The sequence below is a fragment of the Tribolium madens genome, unplaced genomic scaffold (genome assembly GCF_015345945.1).
Source record: "Tribolium madens isolate multiple individuals breed KSU strain unplaced genomic scaffold, Tmad_KSU_1.1 Scaffold_91;HRSCAF=231;Tcas5.2_LG7, whole genome shotgun sequence".
Classification (NCBI taxonomy): Eukaryota; Metazoa; Arthropoda; class Insecta; order Coleoptera; family Tenebrionidae; genus Tribolium; species Tribolium madens.
The window spans coordinates 16,581,283-16,600,319 of record NW_025401063.1 but is presented as its reverse complement, the minus strand read 5'-3'; the positions used below and the strand labels follow the sequence as shown (position 1 = coordinate 16,600,319).

The 19,037-nt window shown below is 32.8% G+C and overlaps 1 protein-coding gene across 5 annotated transcripts in view; it reads left to right on the top strand.

The window, feature by feature from the left end:
• The window catches only part of LOC123011635 (WD repeat, SAM and U-box domain-containing protein 1-like), a 46,582-nt gene extending 27,643 nt beyond the window's left edge, over nt 1-18,939 (top strand). For 3 of the 5 annotated variants that reach the window (XM_044409179.1, XM_044409180.1, XM_044409181.1), the window contains exons 5-13: nt 1,518-1,738; nt 1,785-2,114; nt 2,170-2,422; nt 2,471-2,645; nt 6,705-6,844; nt 6,891-7,173; nt 17,642-17,932; nt 17,984-18,179; nt 18,225-18,939. In XM_044409179.1, the coding sequence (XP_044265114.1) occupies nt 1,518-1,738; nt 1,785-2,114; nt 2,170-2,422; nt 2,471-2,645; nt 6,705-6,844; nt 6,891-7,173; nt 17,642-17,932; nt 17,984-18,179; nt 18,225-18,529 (2,194 nt within the window). In that variant the 3' untranslated portion in view covers nt 18,530-18,939. The remainder of the gene's footprint in view (nt 1-1,517; nt 1,739-1,784; nt 2,115-2,169; nt 2,423-2,470; nt 2,646-6,704; nt 6,845-6,890; nt 7,174-17,641; nt 17,933-17,983; nt 18,180-18,224) is intronic. The other 2 variants (XM_044409182.1, XM_044409183.1) reach the window with 2 other exon arrangements.
• Nucleotides 18,940-19,037: the final 98 nt, after the last annotated feature.

Sequence of the window (19,037 nt, the reverse complement as noted above, 5' to 3'; positions counted from 1 at the left end):
AAAGACAATTTAATAATCTTTTAAATGCAAAAACAATAAATAGGGTGTTCCATTTAATTTTTTAAATTATTGAAATTTTAAGAAACGTCTTCATTTTTTATTATTGGAAATGCAGCACACTAAAAAAATGTTACAACCTTATAGCTTGTACCTTCTTCTTTGCGGTAGTAAAAAAATATTTCTAAATGTCTTAGTTTTTGTGTAATACATTTTTAAAAAGTGCATGTTTTCGTCAAAAAAATCTTATTTTTAAATTGACCAATAAAAGTTTAGCTTAAGACACTGTAATGAAAAACGCTAAGAAACAAATGGTGTTTCATTTAAAAAAAACACAAGTTTGTATTGTAACTTATTTTTGCGACACGCTGTATAGTTGAAAATAATTTTAGGCGATGGTCTAGATTAGTATCTATCAATGTCCTATACATTTTTTTTAATTGTCTTTTTCAACTCGCTGCGTAAAAAATTATGTAGGAATGAAACATTTTACAACACATTTTTACAGGGCCGTACCCAAGGGGGGGGATTAGGGGGTTCAAACCCATCCAAAACCCCCCCCTCCCCCCGAAATGCTGAGCACTTTGTTATATAGTGTTATAAGTATTAAAAATTTATTTTTTTTGTTATTTTAGTGAGCTAATTTTTAATTTTTGTGAATTAATTTTTCATGTGTTAATTATACAGTGTTTCATTTTTATTTTTAGGTACAAATTTAAATAGTTGATAGAATATTTAATTTTAAGACAAAAGTGTTTCGAAAAATGCTATGAAAGGGAGCTACACCCCCTAAAAGAGGTACGTTTTTTAAAGGGTTTTTCTTAATATTTCAGAATAAATAAAATTACAAAATTTGGTACCTTTATGTGTACACCTAAACAAATGCCAAATAACAAAATTTTTAATTAGGGGCGTCCTAAACGGTGAAACAAATGTAATTTTTAATTTTTATGTTGTTTATGGTCTGTAACATAAATTTTTAAACCAATTTTTACTAAAAATCCGTAAATTGTATCGGAAAAACACAAAAGACCTTTTTTATGAAAAACTATTAAATTTTGTTGCTGAAAGTCAAGAAACCACAGGCAAAATAGAGTAAATTTTTACCCTAATCCCATCTAGTTTAGGAAGCCCCTAATTAAAAATTTCAACATTTTATTTTTGTACTTGTTTAGGTGTATAAAAGTTATCATCTGTACCAAATTTTGAAATTTTTTTCTAAAATGATTTCGGAAATATTGAAAAATAATAATCATACAGTTTATAAATTAAATTGACAGTTAATGAAATTAATACAGCGTTTTTCTAAAACTGGAATAAAAACCTTCAATTTCAGTATAAATAGTAAAACACCAGGTCGAAACTCGTATAAAATCAAAAATTTTATGTTTCTGATTTAGTAAATCATACAAAACAACACCTTCGATTAAAATGTTAAATAGCAGATCTCGATGCGGATGGTTCTGTGCAGAACTTCTGTAAAAATAGAACAAAAATCTGGCAAAAACCCCTCTTTTCAGAACAATCGTCGAACACGAGGGCACCACCACATCCCTCACCTTCACCCCCGACTCCCAATACCTAATAAGCGCTTGCTCCTTGGAAGTCCTCAAAATCTGGTACGTGCAAGACCTAGTCGACACCACATCCGACTCGTCATGTTGTCCTGTCGCAAAATGTGAAAACGCCCACGATTTAGGCGTCGTCTGTGCCGAAATAAGTAAAAAAATCACCACTGATGGTAAGTCCACAGGCCTTATACCCCATTTTTATTAAAACCCCTCCAGAAGACGATCCTCTCATAAAACGGTACACAATGGCCACTAGCGGCAACAGCAACGAAATCAAAATCTGGACAATAACGTCAAAATCAACCCCCAAACACAAAAACACCATCAATGAAGTGGCTGTGGAGTATTGTGATAGTTTCGATGGGCATAATTCCTCAGTCACTTGTATCAGATACACAAACAGTGGTGCGTATTTAGTGTCGTCGAGTTTAGATAAATTGGTGAAAATTTGGGACGAGGAGGGGAATTGTGTGGCGACGCTTCGAGGACATACAAGATATGTGAATTGCGTGGCAGTGTCAAAAGATTGCCTTTTGGCGGCCTCGGGTGAGTTTGGTGTCGAGAGTAGAGTAGAAAGGGGGTGGATGGGGTGTGATTGAAGGTTCCACAGGTTCGAATGATAAACTTATACTAGTATGGGATTTGACCGGTAATTTGACCACTGAATCGGAATTGGTCAAACCACTACGGTTGTCATTTAATTCAGTTGGAACAATACCAGAATTCCAATTAATGAGGAACGCCGAAAGTAACGACAACGAAGTGAAATTATTGGAAAAAATTGACGATGTCTCAGAAGGGGCAATTAATTGTTGCGCATTTAACAATAGCGGTATTCTGGCCACGGGTTCAGGGTTAGTGGCAATTTTAGTCACAATTTTTAGTACAATTTAAATTTCTAGTGATAAATTAGTAAGACTGTTTCGAGTAGTTGAGGAAAATAACAACGTCGAAGAACTCAACTACTCACCTTTGGAGGGCCATACGTACCCAGTGAATTACGTGGAGTTTTCCAGGGATGGCTCAAAATTGGCGTCGTGTTCCCTAGATGGGGGCACCAACATTTGGAATTCAGAGGTAATTAATTGAATTGCTAAAAGTGGCGGACTGGAGACCACAGTGGAAATTTTTTTAATAATAATACTAACGGTGTTTATTATATGCAAAAAAATAAAACAAAACGTGTATATAAAAGCCGAAGATCAGATGGATGTACATACGATGCCAAACTCGCGATTGCACACCCCCTGTGTTTCATCTTAAGCTAAGCAAAACAAAATAAACAGATACAGTGTAGCTTTTTTTTTTTAAATAAAAACAAAAATTGAAACGCAGAAAAAGAAATAGTATTAAGTAAAAGAGTCTTGAGACATGTTTACTAAACATATTGCACATCTAAACATTCGAAAAGAATAAAAAGATCAAAAAAAGAAAAAACTCAGGCTTAATTAAAGGCTTGGTTTGATAAAAGTAACGTTTGTTTAAATTTAGCAGAGTTGAGGTTTTTAAACGAATGAGGTAAACTGTTGTATAATTTAGTAATTTGATATGAGAAAGACCTCTTAAATAATTCAGTGGAGTAGAGTGGAGGGGTAAGTAAACCTTTAAATCTAATGTTTAGGTTGTGAACCTAAAACTAATTTTTTGGCACAAATAGATCGGTGTCTTTAAAAGAATGATTTTGTGGAAGAGTGAAGCTACATGAAGAAACCGGCGATTTTCCATATTTGACCATCCAATTTCATTAAATTTATGAGAAATGCCTTGTCTTCTTCGGATGCCAAAAATTAAACGCAAACAAGAATTTTGAATTACTTGTATTCTGTGACCGTCAGCTGCATCATAAACCGAATCACAAAAAAGCATAGTTTTTATTTTCTTACTAAAAAAATGACTGTAGATCATTTTTAGATTGCAGTAGGCAGATCTTATGCAGGAGTTGACATGAGGCTTGAACCGCATATTAGAGTCAAAATGTAAACCAAGATTTTTAACAGATTGTTTAATTTCAACAGATTTATTGTTAAGCGATAATGTAATATGGGGAAGCGCCAAAGAACGATCATTTTTTCGCCCAAAGACTATAGCAGTTGTTTTATCAGCATTAATATTTAGTCCATGTTTACACGAGATGTCCCATAAATTAGCCCAGTCAAATTAGACAAAAATAGGGCGATCGGTGGAAAAGAATCCTAGAGTTGGATTTTTTTTTAAACGCTTTCTTTATTCTTGAGTAGACATATATGAAAAGTACCCGATGGTGGAGGGCGAGCTCGAGGAGGGGGAGAAGGTTAAAGGTGTCTTTTTTTGTTTTTTTTCTTATATCTCGGAAATTATCACTCCTATAGGTTTTTATCTTCCTCTCAAAATTAAAGCTTACAAAATTTCCTACAAAAAAGTCCTTTGCATTATTGTTGTAGGACTAACTGTAAGCGAGTTATAAGGCTGACAAAAAACATCATTAAAAAAAAAAAGTGCTTTATTCGCATTTAAAACAGAATTAATCTTGTGATTTGAAAAAACTCAAAACAAATTGAATTTATTGGGTGCAACACTTCATTAGAGAGTGTGTAAAGTCTTCCGAGTCGTCCTCATATGCTGCATCTTCGTTTTCAACTTAAACATTGAAAACCGAATTACAGTCTTGTTCAGTACATTATTAATAAATAGATGACTTAATATCGATGATTTGAATAAAGCTTAGAGTAAATTGAATGTATTGGATCCAACAGTTTATTAGACGTGCCACGAGGGTCTATCAAGTCTTCCGAGTCGTCCTTATATGCTGAACTAGCATTTGCCTGCGACTTTGTCCACGTGTATTTCTGATATAAAATGGGAAAAAGCCCGTTCACAAAACCATTCCATAGGCTTAGGTACTCTATAAAGCTAGATAATTACCTATGTTATGTATAGGATTCAGTTATAGTAATCTCATTCTTCGCATGGGCTATGTTTATGGATAAATATTAAATGTTGATTTTCATAAAGTGTCGCCTCAGTGCACTTCTGCACTCTCAAAATTCGAAATTTCATGTTTCTAATTTTGTTTTTAAGCGTTTAAATTCTACTTTATTTCATTAAAATTTGAAAACTGCACTTCTACACTCTCTAAGGATCATATTTTCTAAATTTAATGTTTTTATATCCCTTTAAATGTGTACACCGTTTTACTCCCTTAAAAACTAATTTTCGAAAAATCTGATTTTAGTGCCCCTTTACACCTCTAAAGAATTTTATGTTTATATCTTGGTTTAAACATTTACACCCCATTTAACCCCCTTACAGATTGATTCTCTCTTTCATCCAAAATTTTTATTATATCTACGTTTAAATGTTTACACCCGAGTCACCTTTCAGGCAGACCAGCTCAGTTGGGGAACGTTCTACACATATAAATACTTACCATAAACTAATGAAATGTGTTTCAAAAGATTTTTAATGCAATTTTATGTAGACTCCAAACTTTTGAAGCCTACGGTTAGTCCTACGACAAAAATGAATAGGACCATTTTGATGCAGAAATAGACTTTTACAGAAAATTCTGCATAAATTACATAAACGATGAGTTTGTATTTATAGACCCTCGTAAATCCCCCTTCCTTTAATGAAGTATTGGACCCAGTAAATTCAATTTACTGTCAGTTTTTTTTTTAATTACAAGACATTCTGTTTTAAATGATGTTTTTTTCTGCTCTATAACTCGCTTACGATTAGCCCTACAACAAAAATGCAAAGGACCATTTTTGTAGGAAATTTTATCAGCTTAAATTTTGATAAAAAGATAAAAACCTATAGGAGTGATAATTTCCGAGATATAAGCAAAAAACCCTCTCCCCTCCTCGAGGTCGCCCCCCACCTTCGGGGACTTTTGATATATGCCAAGTGTAAAGAAAGCGTTTAAAAAAAATCCAACTTTCTAGGATTTTTTTCCACCGCTTTGTCTAATTTGACTGGGCTAAATTGGCTAAATTTGTATTTAGTGCATTTATTTCATTAAGCGCATTACGCAGATAAAATGAGTGGTAGACCTGGGTATCATCAGGATAAAGGTGAATTTTGCAATTAGATATAACACTAGGAAGCTTACAAGTATAAATGGGAAACACAAGAGGCCCTAAAATAGAGCCTTGTGGAACACCATGAGTTTGTAATGGTGCTGATAATTTATCACCCAGTTGAACCATTTGCAGACGGTTGGAAAAATAGTTCTGAAAGAGTGCAATAGAGTTATCATTAAAGCAAGATATTTTAATATTGACAAAAACAATTTGTGATTTAGAGTATCAAAAGCTTTTGAATAATGAACTAATACCAAAACAGAGACCTTACGACTATCAATAGCACGTTGAATGTTATCACTCACTTCAAGCAATGCAGTTTCGCAACTATAGTGGGGTCGAAAACCAGATTGAACATTAGGTAGAATATTATATTCAGAAAGATAGGAACGAATTTGTGATTCCATTATCCTTTCAAAAACTTTAGAGAGTGTTGGTAAAATACTAATCGGGCGAAGATCTTTATAATCTTGAAGATTATTATTTTCGGGAAAAGGAATAACTTTGGATATTTTTAATTATACAGGGTGCGCCAGAACTCGCGCCCCAGAGAAAAATGCCATGTATAGTAAGATACCAGGAACATGGAAAAAAAAGTTACCTTAATAAAAATTTAATATTAAATCCATCAGAACCTTGAGCTTTAGATTTAATAGAAAGTAGAATGGAATATATCAGATTTTCGTCAATAGAATGAAAACTGAAGTTACCAACATTATTCCTAATATTTGAAAGTAATTCATCGGCATTTGTTTCTACACAGATTAAAGAATTCAAAGTTTTTCACACCTTGAGTACGATTTTTATATTCGAAGTATGCCCTTTTATCTTTCTTTTGAATTAAAGTGCAAAAATTTCTCAGTTGTTTATAATAATTTAATAGCTCTTGAATTTTAGTTTTTCTCCACTTAACACGAGCTTTATCTCTGAGTTTTAATGAGACGCGACCCCAAAACCCAAAACAAAAAAGGAAGGAAGTCTTAATGACTGACTTACGTAAAGCTACAATTTGTTAATCATACCAAAAATTTCAATCCGCCACTGATCTTTGACTCTTTTAATTGTTTGAATCAAGACAGGGGAAAAAATCGCTTCACTGCCTGAAAACAGCCTAAGCCTCAAAGTGTGTCGCTTTTCCCCTGACGGAAATTTCCTTATAACAGCGGGTGACGATGAAAAGGCCACAATTTGGGACTCTGAGTTCAAACCAATTGCGTAAGTCCTTCCGACAGCAAAATTGCTTGCAATTAAGTGTCTTTAGAACTCTTGAAGGGCACTTGGACGCTGTAACTTCGGCCAGTTTCACCCCTGACGGTGCTATAATCGCAACAACGTCCTTTAATGCGGATTTCCGGTTGTGGAAAAATGACAGTTATGAAAGCATCACAGTAAAAGAAGACGCTCATGATTACGGGATACAAAGTTGCGACTTTTCGCAGAATTTGGAACCAGTTCCTAATAATATTGTTGACGTTCAAAGTTACCTTCTTGGGACTTGTGGGAATGATGGTTTTGTTAAATTATGGAGGATTTCGTTGCCAAAAGTGAGTATATTGTCGTATCAACAAGAAATTACTCACTAGGATTTAGGGATATTCCTGAATTAGGTTGGTTTTTGGTGACAAACAAACAACAACAAGTTCTAGTTACAAACAACATGAAAAACGTAATTTTCCTAAAAGTTCAAATCCTAGATGGTAATTTCTTGTTGACAAATCTCTACTCTTTTTCATTTTGATGTGCATCAACAATTTAAAGGCCGATTCATACGAAAAGTGTCATTAATGTCATTCAAAACAAATTTAATCACATCAATAATGACAAAAATCTTTATGTTTGCTACCCTCAGAGCCACGGCCGCGGGGGGGGGGCTTGGTATAAATTAATTTCCAAATTAAAAATAATAACAATAATAGTAATAGTTTATGAATTTTTGAAGAGTATACAAAAATTATTATAGGACAATGCAATAAAATACAAAAAACTGCAGAATATTCTCTCGTTCTCTCTCATATTAAAGTTGAACAACAAGTCACTGATCTGTTCCTTCCATATCGTCTACTTCCATTGACCATCATCAAAATTAGGAAAAGGTCATTGAAGTTGAGGAAATATTTAAAGAAGCATATCCAAGTGATTTTGCCAATTTTTTAATGTCAATTAACAAATGGCATAAAAAAGTGATAATACAGGCTGCGCCACAACTCGCGCCCCAGAGAAATATTTCAAGTAGGATAAGATACAGGAACATGGAAAAAATGTTTCAAAAATTCTATCTGTAAAAAAAATTTGACATTTATTTTTTGACATTTGACATTTTTTATGTCTATTTAATGAAACTAATGATCTTGTATATCGGGTCTCTCAGGCAGGCTTGAATATAGGAAATTAATATGGAAAATTAGTTTTCATTTTTTTCCGGCTGCAGGAGTAATAAAAATCTAAATCTGATTGATGAAGCTTGTAGTGCTCGAAAAGGGCTATCTTATCGACATTTTTTGTCAATTTTCTAATTAACTCCATTTGGGCGAAAACGGCCCTCGAAAAATCGAAATTTGAATTTACCGCGTTAACGGTACTAAGAAACGAACTATCAAGATATTGTTACCAACACAGAATTTGTCAGCTAAAAGCTCTTGCGTTAATTGTGTATTCTAAATATTTTTGGAAAATAAATGTTCATTTTCCAATTTCATTCAATTATTGATGTGTTTTATTGGAAAATTAACATTTATTTTTTAGAAACATTCAAATTCTCTGTTGGCAATAATGACTTGATAGTTCGTTTCTTAGTAACGCTAACCCGGCAAATTAAAATTTCGATTCTTCGAAAGTCGTTTCCGCCCAAATGGAGTTAATTGGAAAATCCACAAAAATGTCGATAAGATAGCCCGTTTCGATCACTACAAGCTTTATCAATCAGATTTTGATTTTTATTACTCCTGCAGCCGGAAAAAAAAAACTAATTTCCCATGTTAATTTCCTATATCCAAAGCTGCCTGGGAAAGCCAGTATGTTTTTTTATAATTATCTAGTAAAGGTACAAAAATTTTGCCAATAAAAGCCACAAATAACATTAAACAGAGTTACAATTTAAGATACAGCTTTCTTGTTTCCTCTTCTAATAGCTTGTAGCAAAAAAACTTGGAAAAGTATTTTTCCATCAGAAATAAATAAAGTCAAAGTGCAAAATTTAAACTCTCATAACTTCGAAATTTTTATAGATTGAATTTTTTCCATGTTCCTGGTATTTTCCCTGGGGCGCGAGTTTTGGCGCATCCTGTATATTTTGGGCCTTGCAGACCAAAGGGTCCATTTCCTACTGACGAAAACAAGAGACATTTTTCTGAATTTTATTATAAAATTATAAACAGACGGGACATGAAATAGAAAGACTTTGGCTATGTTATTCAGTAAAAAAATTGTGTTTATTGTGAGTCTTATTGTTGGTTGTTTGCAAAAAAAAATCATCTTGGAGCAAGGAAGGAATTGCAAGAATTATCAAAAAAAATTAGTACACATTCTACCAGCGACTACCATATTAATTATGTCAATGGAAGAAGACAGACAATATTGATGTATTGACGAAGAAACAAATTGATGAAGAGTCCTCTTTTTGGAAGAACGTTTTAGAATGATTGTTCAGTCCAAATATTCAAAACGAAATCATTACTTGTTTGAGTAATCATGTATTGAATCATATTGTTGATGAAATTAATAATGCTTCCTTTTATTCACTAATTGTTGACACTACACAGGACATTGCAAAGACAGATCAAATAAGTATAATCATCCGATATGTAGATAGCGGAAGCAATAACAATAATTTACATATTAAAGAATCGTTTTTAGGCTTTGTAAAAGCAGATTTGCAAACCGCTGACGGTCTTGTAAATATCATTATACATTTTTTAGAAAGTCTTAATATTGAAATAAAAAAATGTAGAGGGCAAAAAAAATTCGTGAATAAGAAGAAACTGTGATTTACATTCATTGTGCTGCACATAATTTAAATTTAGTTATTAACGACGCTGTAAAAGGTGCTCCTGAAATCCAATCATTTTTTGTACCCTTCAGGAAATGTATACATTTTTTGGTTTAAGTATTAAACGTTGGGACCTTTTGAGTAAAATAACAGATGAATCTACCATTACAATTAAGAAATTAAATCCTACCCGATGGTCTTCTCGGCTTCAGACAGTCATAAATATGACATAATTACAGCCTTAAACAGATTATTTAACAGATTATTTATTAAACAGATTATTTTAACTTCCGAAAAAAACAGGAAACCGACGAAGCTAAATCTTTATTGTTAAAATTTGAGAATTTTGAATTTACTTTTATGTGTACATTTTTACATAAAATATTCGCAGAAATTGATATTTCATCAAAATTGCTTCAGAAAATTGATTTAGATTTATCACAGGCTACCAGTTTAATTAAAACTCCCTTACAGTCTGTAAAAGAATTAAGAAATAATTTTGACAATTTTATATGTGATATAACAACGGCAGCTACAAGATTAAAAATAACTACGGATTTCAAAAATAAAAGAAAAGCCAAGGTAAAAAATTTTTTGATGAACTTGCCGAAGACCATCGTTTTAATGATCCTAAAGAATATTTTAAGATTAACGTATTTTATAGAGTAATGGATATTCTACAAACCCAGTCAACACAACAAATTTTGGAAATATTTATAAGAACGACATAGTCAAAAACTCCTTTAACTGTGAATTGGCATCACTTGTTAAAAATTCGTAAATTAAAGACAACAAAATCTCTAAAAGAATGTGCAGAATTTTTAATACTAGAAAATGAGTTGTCATCCAGTTTTCCTAATGTCATAACTGCTCTTTTACTCTATTTAACTCTGCCTGTCACCGTCGCATCAGCGGAAAGATCCTTTTCCAAATTAAAATTAATAAAAAACTATTTACGGAACTCTAGATGAACCAGGAAAGGCTTACAAATTTGTCCATTTTGACAATAGAATACGATGTCGCTAGAAAACTAAAGATGGACAATGTTATCCAAAATTTTGCAAATTTAAAAGCAAAGGAACACAAATTACCCAAGTAAACGTGAGCTGAAATATTGTTATTCTGCTGTTATTGCTTTTAAAAAGTTTTTATTCTTATTTGTTTTCTTAAATTGTTTTACTATTGTTTCTTTGAGAATTATTGTTTGTTTTCAAAATAAAAATATATACAGGGTGTTCCGTTTTTATTGTTACAAATTTAAACAGGTGATAGAATATTCAATTTTAAGATAAAAGTTTCCTATGAACATGTATTGAAAAATATTAATTAACGGAGGTACACTTCTTGAAAGAGGTACATGTTGTAATGGATTTTGTTAAATATTTCAGAAATCATTTTAGATAAAATTACAAAATTTGCTATAGGTGATTACCCTTACACACCTAAACGAATTCAAATATAAAATCTTGAAATTTTTAATCAGGGGCGTCCTAAACGGGAGGGGGCGGTTGTGTTTAGTTTAAAAAGTACTCTATTTTAGCTGAAATTTTTTACCATTTTCAGCAACAAAATTTTAAATTGTATAGTTTTTCACAAAAAGAGCTCTCTTGCGTTTTTTGATGCAACTTACCCTTTTTGAGTAAAATCATTTTAAAATTTATGTTATGTTACAGACCTAAACTCCTGCAGTTTAGGATACCCCTAAATAAAAATTTCGACTTTTGATCTTTGAATTCGTTCAGGTGTTTAAAGGTTATCACCTGTACCAACTTTGTAATTTTATCTATTCTGAAATAGTGAAAAATTTCTAAAATTTCTAGTTACACCACTGGTTATCCTATGTTAATTACGTTGTTAATTTTAATTATTTTTTGCTACATGAGGTACAATCTGCTTCAGAAGTAATGACACAAAACTCGGCTCTCGAGTAGGCACGTTCGACCGTTTCATATGGGATGGAGGCGATAGTGGCAGTTGTCGGTTTTCCGCCATTGGTATAGGTCGATGGAGAGTTGAGGAAAATTGATAAATCGTTTGCTCAAATTATTAAGAATTTTGACTATGAGTAATCACTTATCGCATTTGACTTATTTTGAAAGGAATAAAATAATATTTGAAACGTTTCTTTAAAATTAAAAATTGATCTGATACATGGTTTTGATGTCCAAAGTCACCATTTCACAAAATAATTAATTTATTGTTTTATTTACCAATAAATTTATTAATTAATGTAGAAGTTAAGGGTTGTTTACTATTTATCAACAGTAAAGGATTTCATGTGATTTTGGTGACATTTTTCACAGAAATCGAGTTCAGCCATGTCCGCAGTGTTTTATCTGTGTTTTAATTCAGAAATAGCGTAATCCGAATTACATTATTTACTTTGCATTATTGTCAAATGTGATATTAATTACAAATTAAATTTGGGGCGGTTATTATCTTATCGTATAAGATATTGTAAATTTCGAACTTAACCAAGTCATACCTTTGACCACTGAATGGCAAATTTTGACTGAATGGAAACGGATGGCCTGCGGGCACATTGTCAACCTTTTCTAAGAAAAATTTGACCAAATTCATATGAAATCCTTTACCTGTGACCGTTTGCTATCTGATAAAACTTTCGAATAATAGAAAGAAACAAAACAGTGAACAAGGCCACCTCAACTTATTAATCTGTTCATTTTAATTTGTAACTGATGTGAYATTTGTTCTTAAACATAACGAAAATGGCAACTTAATTCGAATTAGTTTAAAAGACTGAATTAAATTTTAATTCGCTTTCAGTAAATCAGCCCTAATGTCATATTTATATAAAAGTTGGCGCTATTGGACAAATGTATACCGCCTTAGGGTGCTTAGGATTAACACTGGTGATTGGTGGTGATACCATATATATAATACTCCTATATTGCGGGTTAGGTCTGGAAAATTCAGAAATTAAAACGAGACCAAACATATCGGTATTCTCTGTTGGCACAAGTGGCGTATGCGCTTGTRCTAGTGCAGCTGCTTTATTATTGGTTGAAAATATGAAAATTCAAATCTACATTACCGACCAGCGATYATACCGACATAACCTCTCTTAACGAAGCGTGGTTRTAGCTGTAATCTGTAGCGGCAGAATTTTTGTAATTCATTTTTGAAAATGGGTAAAGTGTGTTTTTTATGCGGTTTTAGACCATCTAAACGAGTTCATGACGCCSMAAAAATTCAGCAGCGTTCCTTGCATAGGTATGATTACAAATTTTAATTTGGAGACATGCCTTAATATTAATTATTATTTTTCAGTTTACCAGCGAGAGAAGAAACACGTTTCTTATGGATCAAAGTTTGTGGTTTGGAAGGAATGGTAGATGAGTATCCTCATTTGCGTATATGTTCTGCACATTTCACCAGTGAAGATTACATTGATCCTAAAGCAAAAGAAAAAGGAGGTCGGAGTTTGTTTTTAAAACCAAATGCAGTACCTTCAGTGTTGGTGCCACATCCTATGGATCCAGTTCTGATATGTGAACCTACTACTAGTACCACAGAGGAATTAGTGTTGCCACTAGTTTCAACTGAATTGATCAATTCAYAGTCTGAAACCGCAGCATCTCAGCAGTTAACACATGCAATGAGTCCACAGCGTCAACCTGAATCTACTAGTCAGATCTGTACAAATACTTCTCCAGGATGCGCTCATGTCAATGGTAAAAATTGTGACTTTTGTTACTAATGAATTTTAAAATTTAAGTTTCGTATTGTATTTTAGTTGAAACTCCCAAAAAGAGACGATTTGCTGAACCTCGTTATGTGAATGAAATATCTCCATCAGATTTTGCAACTCCTCGAAGAATTAAAAGAACTCTGTTTCTAGTGAAGTCAGAATGTGATAAGAAAAGCAGGGAAATCAAGCGTTTGCAGGATAAAAATCGATATCTTCAGAAAAGAATTATGTCTTTGAAAGATTTGGTTAAGCATCTGCAAAAAAAAGGTTTGATGACAGAAGAAGCAGGAGACAATTTAATGGTACATATAAATCAATTAATTCATCTATTTGATAACAAACATAAAATTCTCCAATTCTCAACCAACAAATAGTTCATAACATTAACATTTATTTTTCTAAGGTATTTTAGTGTTGTTTATAAAATACTGTCATGATAGTTATATATAGTTATAGTTATATGTTTATCATTATAGTTTAAAATTTACATAGTAAGATGCATATAAAGTTGAAAATTTGGTTGACTGTAATGAGTTTTACCAGGTGAATTAATTAAGCAAATATCAACCAATTTGTAATTTTTTGCTTTTAGGAAATGTTGCCTCAAAATTTACAAGAAGTTGTTACTCGTAAACTCAAGAGTAAGGGACGCTATTCACCTCAGCTCAGAAGTTTTGCGTTGACGCTCCATTTTTATTCGCCGAAGGCCTACAACTACATTAGAAAATGCTGGGATAAATTACTACCTCATCCATCAACTATGAGGCAGTGGTATCGAGTGGTAGATGGGGCACCAGGGTTTACATCTGAGGCTCTACACGCAATTTCATTACGGTCCGCTGGATCCAAGCCCACTATTTGCAATTTAGTTGTGGATGAGATTGCTATCAGGGAGCAAATTATTTATGATAAGGATAAGTTTCATGGTGGTGTTGATCTGGGTACAACTTCTGATGTTGTTAATGATAACGATAACATTACACCTGCGAAAAACGCTTTGGTGTTCATGGCAGTAAGTTTAAATAGCCATTGGAAGATTCCAATTGGTTACTTTTTAATCAAGAGCCTAAATGGTACAGAAAGGGCAAATTTATTAAAAAAAGCATTAGAATTATTGTCTGCAGCGGGTGCTCATGTTTATTCTCTAACTTTTGATGGTGCCTCCACAAATTTAAGTATGTGCACTATTTTAGGAGCAAATTTTGATTATTATAGTCCCGATTTTAAGCCATATTTTGTCAATCATGTTAACAATGAAAAAGTTTTTATTTTTTTGGATTTAGTTCATATGATAAAATTAGTTCGAAATACTCTAGGGGACAAAAAAATTCTTAAAAGTAAGTCAGGGGATCTATTCAAATGGGAGTATATAGAAAAATTACACCAATACCAAACCACGCACGGACTACGAGCCGCCAATAAATTAACGCAAAAACATATTAACTTCTCTGACAACAGGATGAACGTCAGATTAGCAATGCAGACTCTCAGCGAAAGCGTATTCAAGTCATTGTATTTCCTAAATGAACTTGATGATGAAGAAGCGAAACAGAATTTTGAAGGATGTTTGCCGACTGCAAACTTTTGTTTGCAATTTAATAATATTTCGGACATTTTAAATTGCAAAAATAATTTTGCTAAAGGTCAGTTTAACCGACCTTTAAACCGGGAAACGTATGCTTCTTTAAAAGAGTCTGCTATTGCTTTTGAAAAATATATCGCTTCTTTGCGAGATGTGGATAATGTTCCTATTTTAAAAACAATGCGGAAAACTGGATTTTTGGGGTTAATTGTTGGTCTACGAAATATGTTTGAATTATATGATCAATTAATCAAATTGAACCAATCGTATCTCCTGACCTACAAATTGTCACAGGACTACTTGGAAACCTTTTTCAGTGCCATCCGTAGCCGTGGTGGGTTTAATAATAATCCTAATGTAATTCAGTTCAAATCAGCATACAAACGGCTTCTCATTAGGCATGAAATAAAAGAAATTGAGAATGGAAATTGCCTATTTGATAATATCGAAATTTTGCATGTTTCCTCAAAAAAGGAAAGACTTAGAAATCCCATAATTAATGACGAACTTCTCGAAAATGTGGAAATGGATTTTGCCCATGATTATATAAAAACCTTTTGGCAATTATCGCCTTTTGTTGAGGAGGTTACAAAATACATTGCGGGATTTGTAACTAGCAAAATAATTTCTATCATGAATTGTGTTATATGCAAAAAACAATTGATTGGAAAAAATATGCCTTTACTTAGTAAGATAAAGGACTGGGGGTCATATGTAGCACCCTCTGCAGATACTATTTCTTTATGTCTTGTGGCTGAAAAAATTGTTCGACAATATAAACATTGTAACAAACCAAATTTAAAAAAGGAAATTTGCAACAAAATTGCCCAATCTGTTGGCCTCATGTTTAAAAACGAAGAGATGGAAGTGCACGTAAAAACACAAGATTATTTAGATAATCATCGTTTTCAGCTTGTTAAATTRATTATTGRATTATATGTCGATACAAGACTTTTYCATGAGTCAAAATTATATTCGGCTAAGAGAGAATATGTTAGGCACAAATTTACAAAACTGGTGTTATTTAATCATGAATAATAAAAAATATTGTAAAATTGACGTTTTTGTTTATTTTTGAAATACTTTTTTCTCGTCTTATTTTTTTGTTAAATTCTATCCCCATTGAGTCAGTTATAAGATATGTTAAATTGAACTATTTTGATGACGTAAACTGAATCGAAAAACAGCTTAATTTTATTTGAATCGAAATAATTTCGCGCTTTCTACAAGAACTTTTTGACCGGCGCAGTTACGTTTCATGCCAACAGAGATAAAACATGGCATCTTCTATCTCCCTTTCTCCATGAAAACTAGTTCCGTATGATTTTGACACAACTCGCAATATAGGAGTATTATATATATGGGTGATACACAGACCCTCTGACTCATCTCAAACTTTTTCTCTGAAAACGTTGACAACGGGTTCAGCTGTGTCCGCTTTGCATTGTCAAACGTAAAATTATTCGTAAATTAAAATTTAATTTAAATTAGATGCGCTTTTAATCGACATTAATTAATTAATCGAGTCATGATTTTAATTTCAAGCAAATATGAGAAAAAAACTAGTCAAAACGGGAAGTCTCTTCTGAAGTCCCCAAATATTTGGCAGTTTTCAGGTCCAATAAAAATTCATCCGTTTAGGGAACTTTACAAATTTACCAGACCGAGTAGTACGATACGAGTATCTGTCTTAATCCTTTGTCGCCTAATGGAAGGAAAACATTTATTATGTAAATTACTACACTTTTTCAAAAAACTGAATGATAAATGATAAAGTAGTAAAACTGAAGATTCCCATTTTTTGATTTTAATCGATAGCTTTTGAAATAAGTAAAAACTTGTTAATTCTTTACATAAAGGCGGATTTAGGTAAAGAATTGAAAATTAACAGTGATTTCAATATATTCCAGGAAAAATTTGTCGTTGAGAGTGTTGTTTGCCTAAGACATTTTATGTTTATTATCGGGATTCTAATACACAAGGCAAAAAGGTTTCAGGACAATAACACCCTTAAGGACAAATTTTTTCCTGGGATAAACCCAACTCAGCGGCATAATTAGAGCCACCCTATAAATTTAAACCGCACTCCTTGACTTGGAATATTAGGAATTGTTGTAAAAAATTTATTTGATTGAAAATGAAGCCACAACTCGAATTCTGTGAAAAATCACATGAAACCTTTTACTGTTGATAAATAGTAAGCAACCCTTAACTTCTACATTAATTAATAAATTTATTGGTAAATAAAACAATAAATTAATTATTTTGTGAAATGGTGACTTTGGACATCCAAACCATGTATCAGATCAATTTTTAATTTTAAAGAAACGTTTCAAATATTATTTTATTCCTTTCAAAATAAGTCAAATGCGATAAGTGATTACTCATAGTCAAAATTCTTAATAATTTGAGCAAACGATTTATCAATTTTCGTCAACTCTCCATCGACCTATACCAATGGCGGAAAACCGACAACTGCCGACCATCGGCTCCATCCCATCTGAAACGGTCGAACGTGCCTACTCGAGAGCCGAGTTTTGTGTCATTACTTCTGAAGCAGATTGTACACATTTATGTGAAAAAATAATTGTTAAGGAAGATTGAGGTAGGATTATTTGAATTTTCGCATGGTTGCCACTTAAAATGATCCCTTTCAAGGACTACTTCAATGCACATTAATATGAAAACGAGTATAGTTCTTCTTTATAAATTTCAAATAAAAATGTTGTTTAGAAAAGCGACGAATTGGAGTTTGATGAAATCGAAATCAAGGTTTGGCGAGTGTTGCGGGGCCATGGGGGCAACGTAATTTGTGTGAGATTTTCGCCAAATGTGAGCGAAATTATATGTTCGACAGCTACGGATCGACAAGCTAGAATTTGGTCGGTCTATAGCGCTGAATGTCTTTATGTCCTCGATCATGATTCGATCGTTACAGCTTGTGCTTTCAGCAGTGATTGTTCCTTAGTTGCTACAGGTTGCATAGATAAAACTTTATGGCTGTGGAAGATGCCTCAGCAATTGGTTTGGTTCACTCAACTCCACTAAACCTTATTTTTACCTACTGAATTTCAGGTGTTTAGGACGATAGTTGCGACAAAAATCCAGTGCCGGACTAAAGCTCTAATCGACTGGTCCACCAGCGACGTCATCAAATGGCTCAAAAACATGGATTTGGGAGATGTGGTCGAAAATGCGCAAAATACGTCCCTGGATGGGCAGAAAATTTTGACACTTAGTGAAGAGCAAATTTGCTCGGGTCTAGAATTAAGTAAGTTGTTTAATTTTTTTCGGTATTGTTTATTTTTTCTGGTAGGTGAAGAACAAGCCCAGAGACTGAGTCGAGAGCTCCGCTGGTTGAAACAAGACGAGCTCCAAATTTCACAAACGAAAAATTGCGAAATTCCGCACGAATTTTTGTGTCCCATCACCCATGAAATAATGAGAGAACCGGTTACATGCAGTGATGGTTTCACGTATGAAAAAAATGCAATTTGTGAATGGTTCATGTCTGGAAAGTATTCAAGTCCTTTAACTAACGAAATTTTAACGAACACCGAATACACTTACAATCACGAGTTGAGAAATTCGATACATTCGTTTTTGGAGCAAGATGATTAAACACCAGGGGACATATCACCAAAATTGCTGTAGTGCCTTAGGTCTATCTGCAGTGCCACGAAAACTTCATTTGCTGCATTATCAAATTTTCATTTTTTTCAATTCTTATGAGAACAAAAAATTGTAGTGCTTTTATATTCCCCAAGTTAACTTTTTATATTTTTCGACGACACTACTTGGTGTTTGATTGCGATTTCAGAGGAACTAAAGTAGGTACAATCAGCGTAGAAAAGATTGTCCTCCTAATAAACCACAACAATAAATCTTTTCTATTGTAAACGTCATTTCTTATTCAACAGCATATTTAGTTTGAAGTGAAGCTTAGTTGAGTAAGTGACAATTTATTTTAAAAAATTTACAACTTTATACTGTAACTAAAAATTAAATTAAAAATAATTATAATTGATGATTAGCTATTTATTTACCAAGATAACAAGTAAATGCCGTTTTAAATGGCAAAATTAAATAAACAATATTATTATTAGAAGTACCTAATAAAAACCATCTA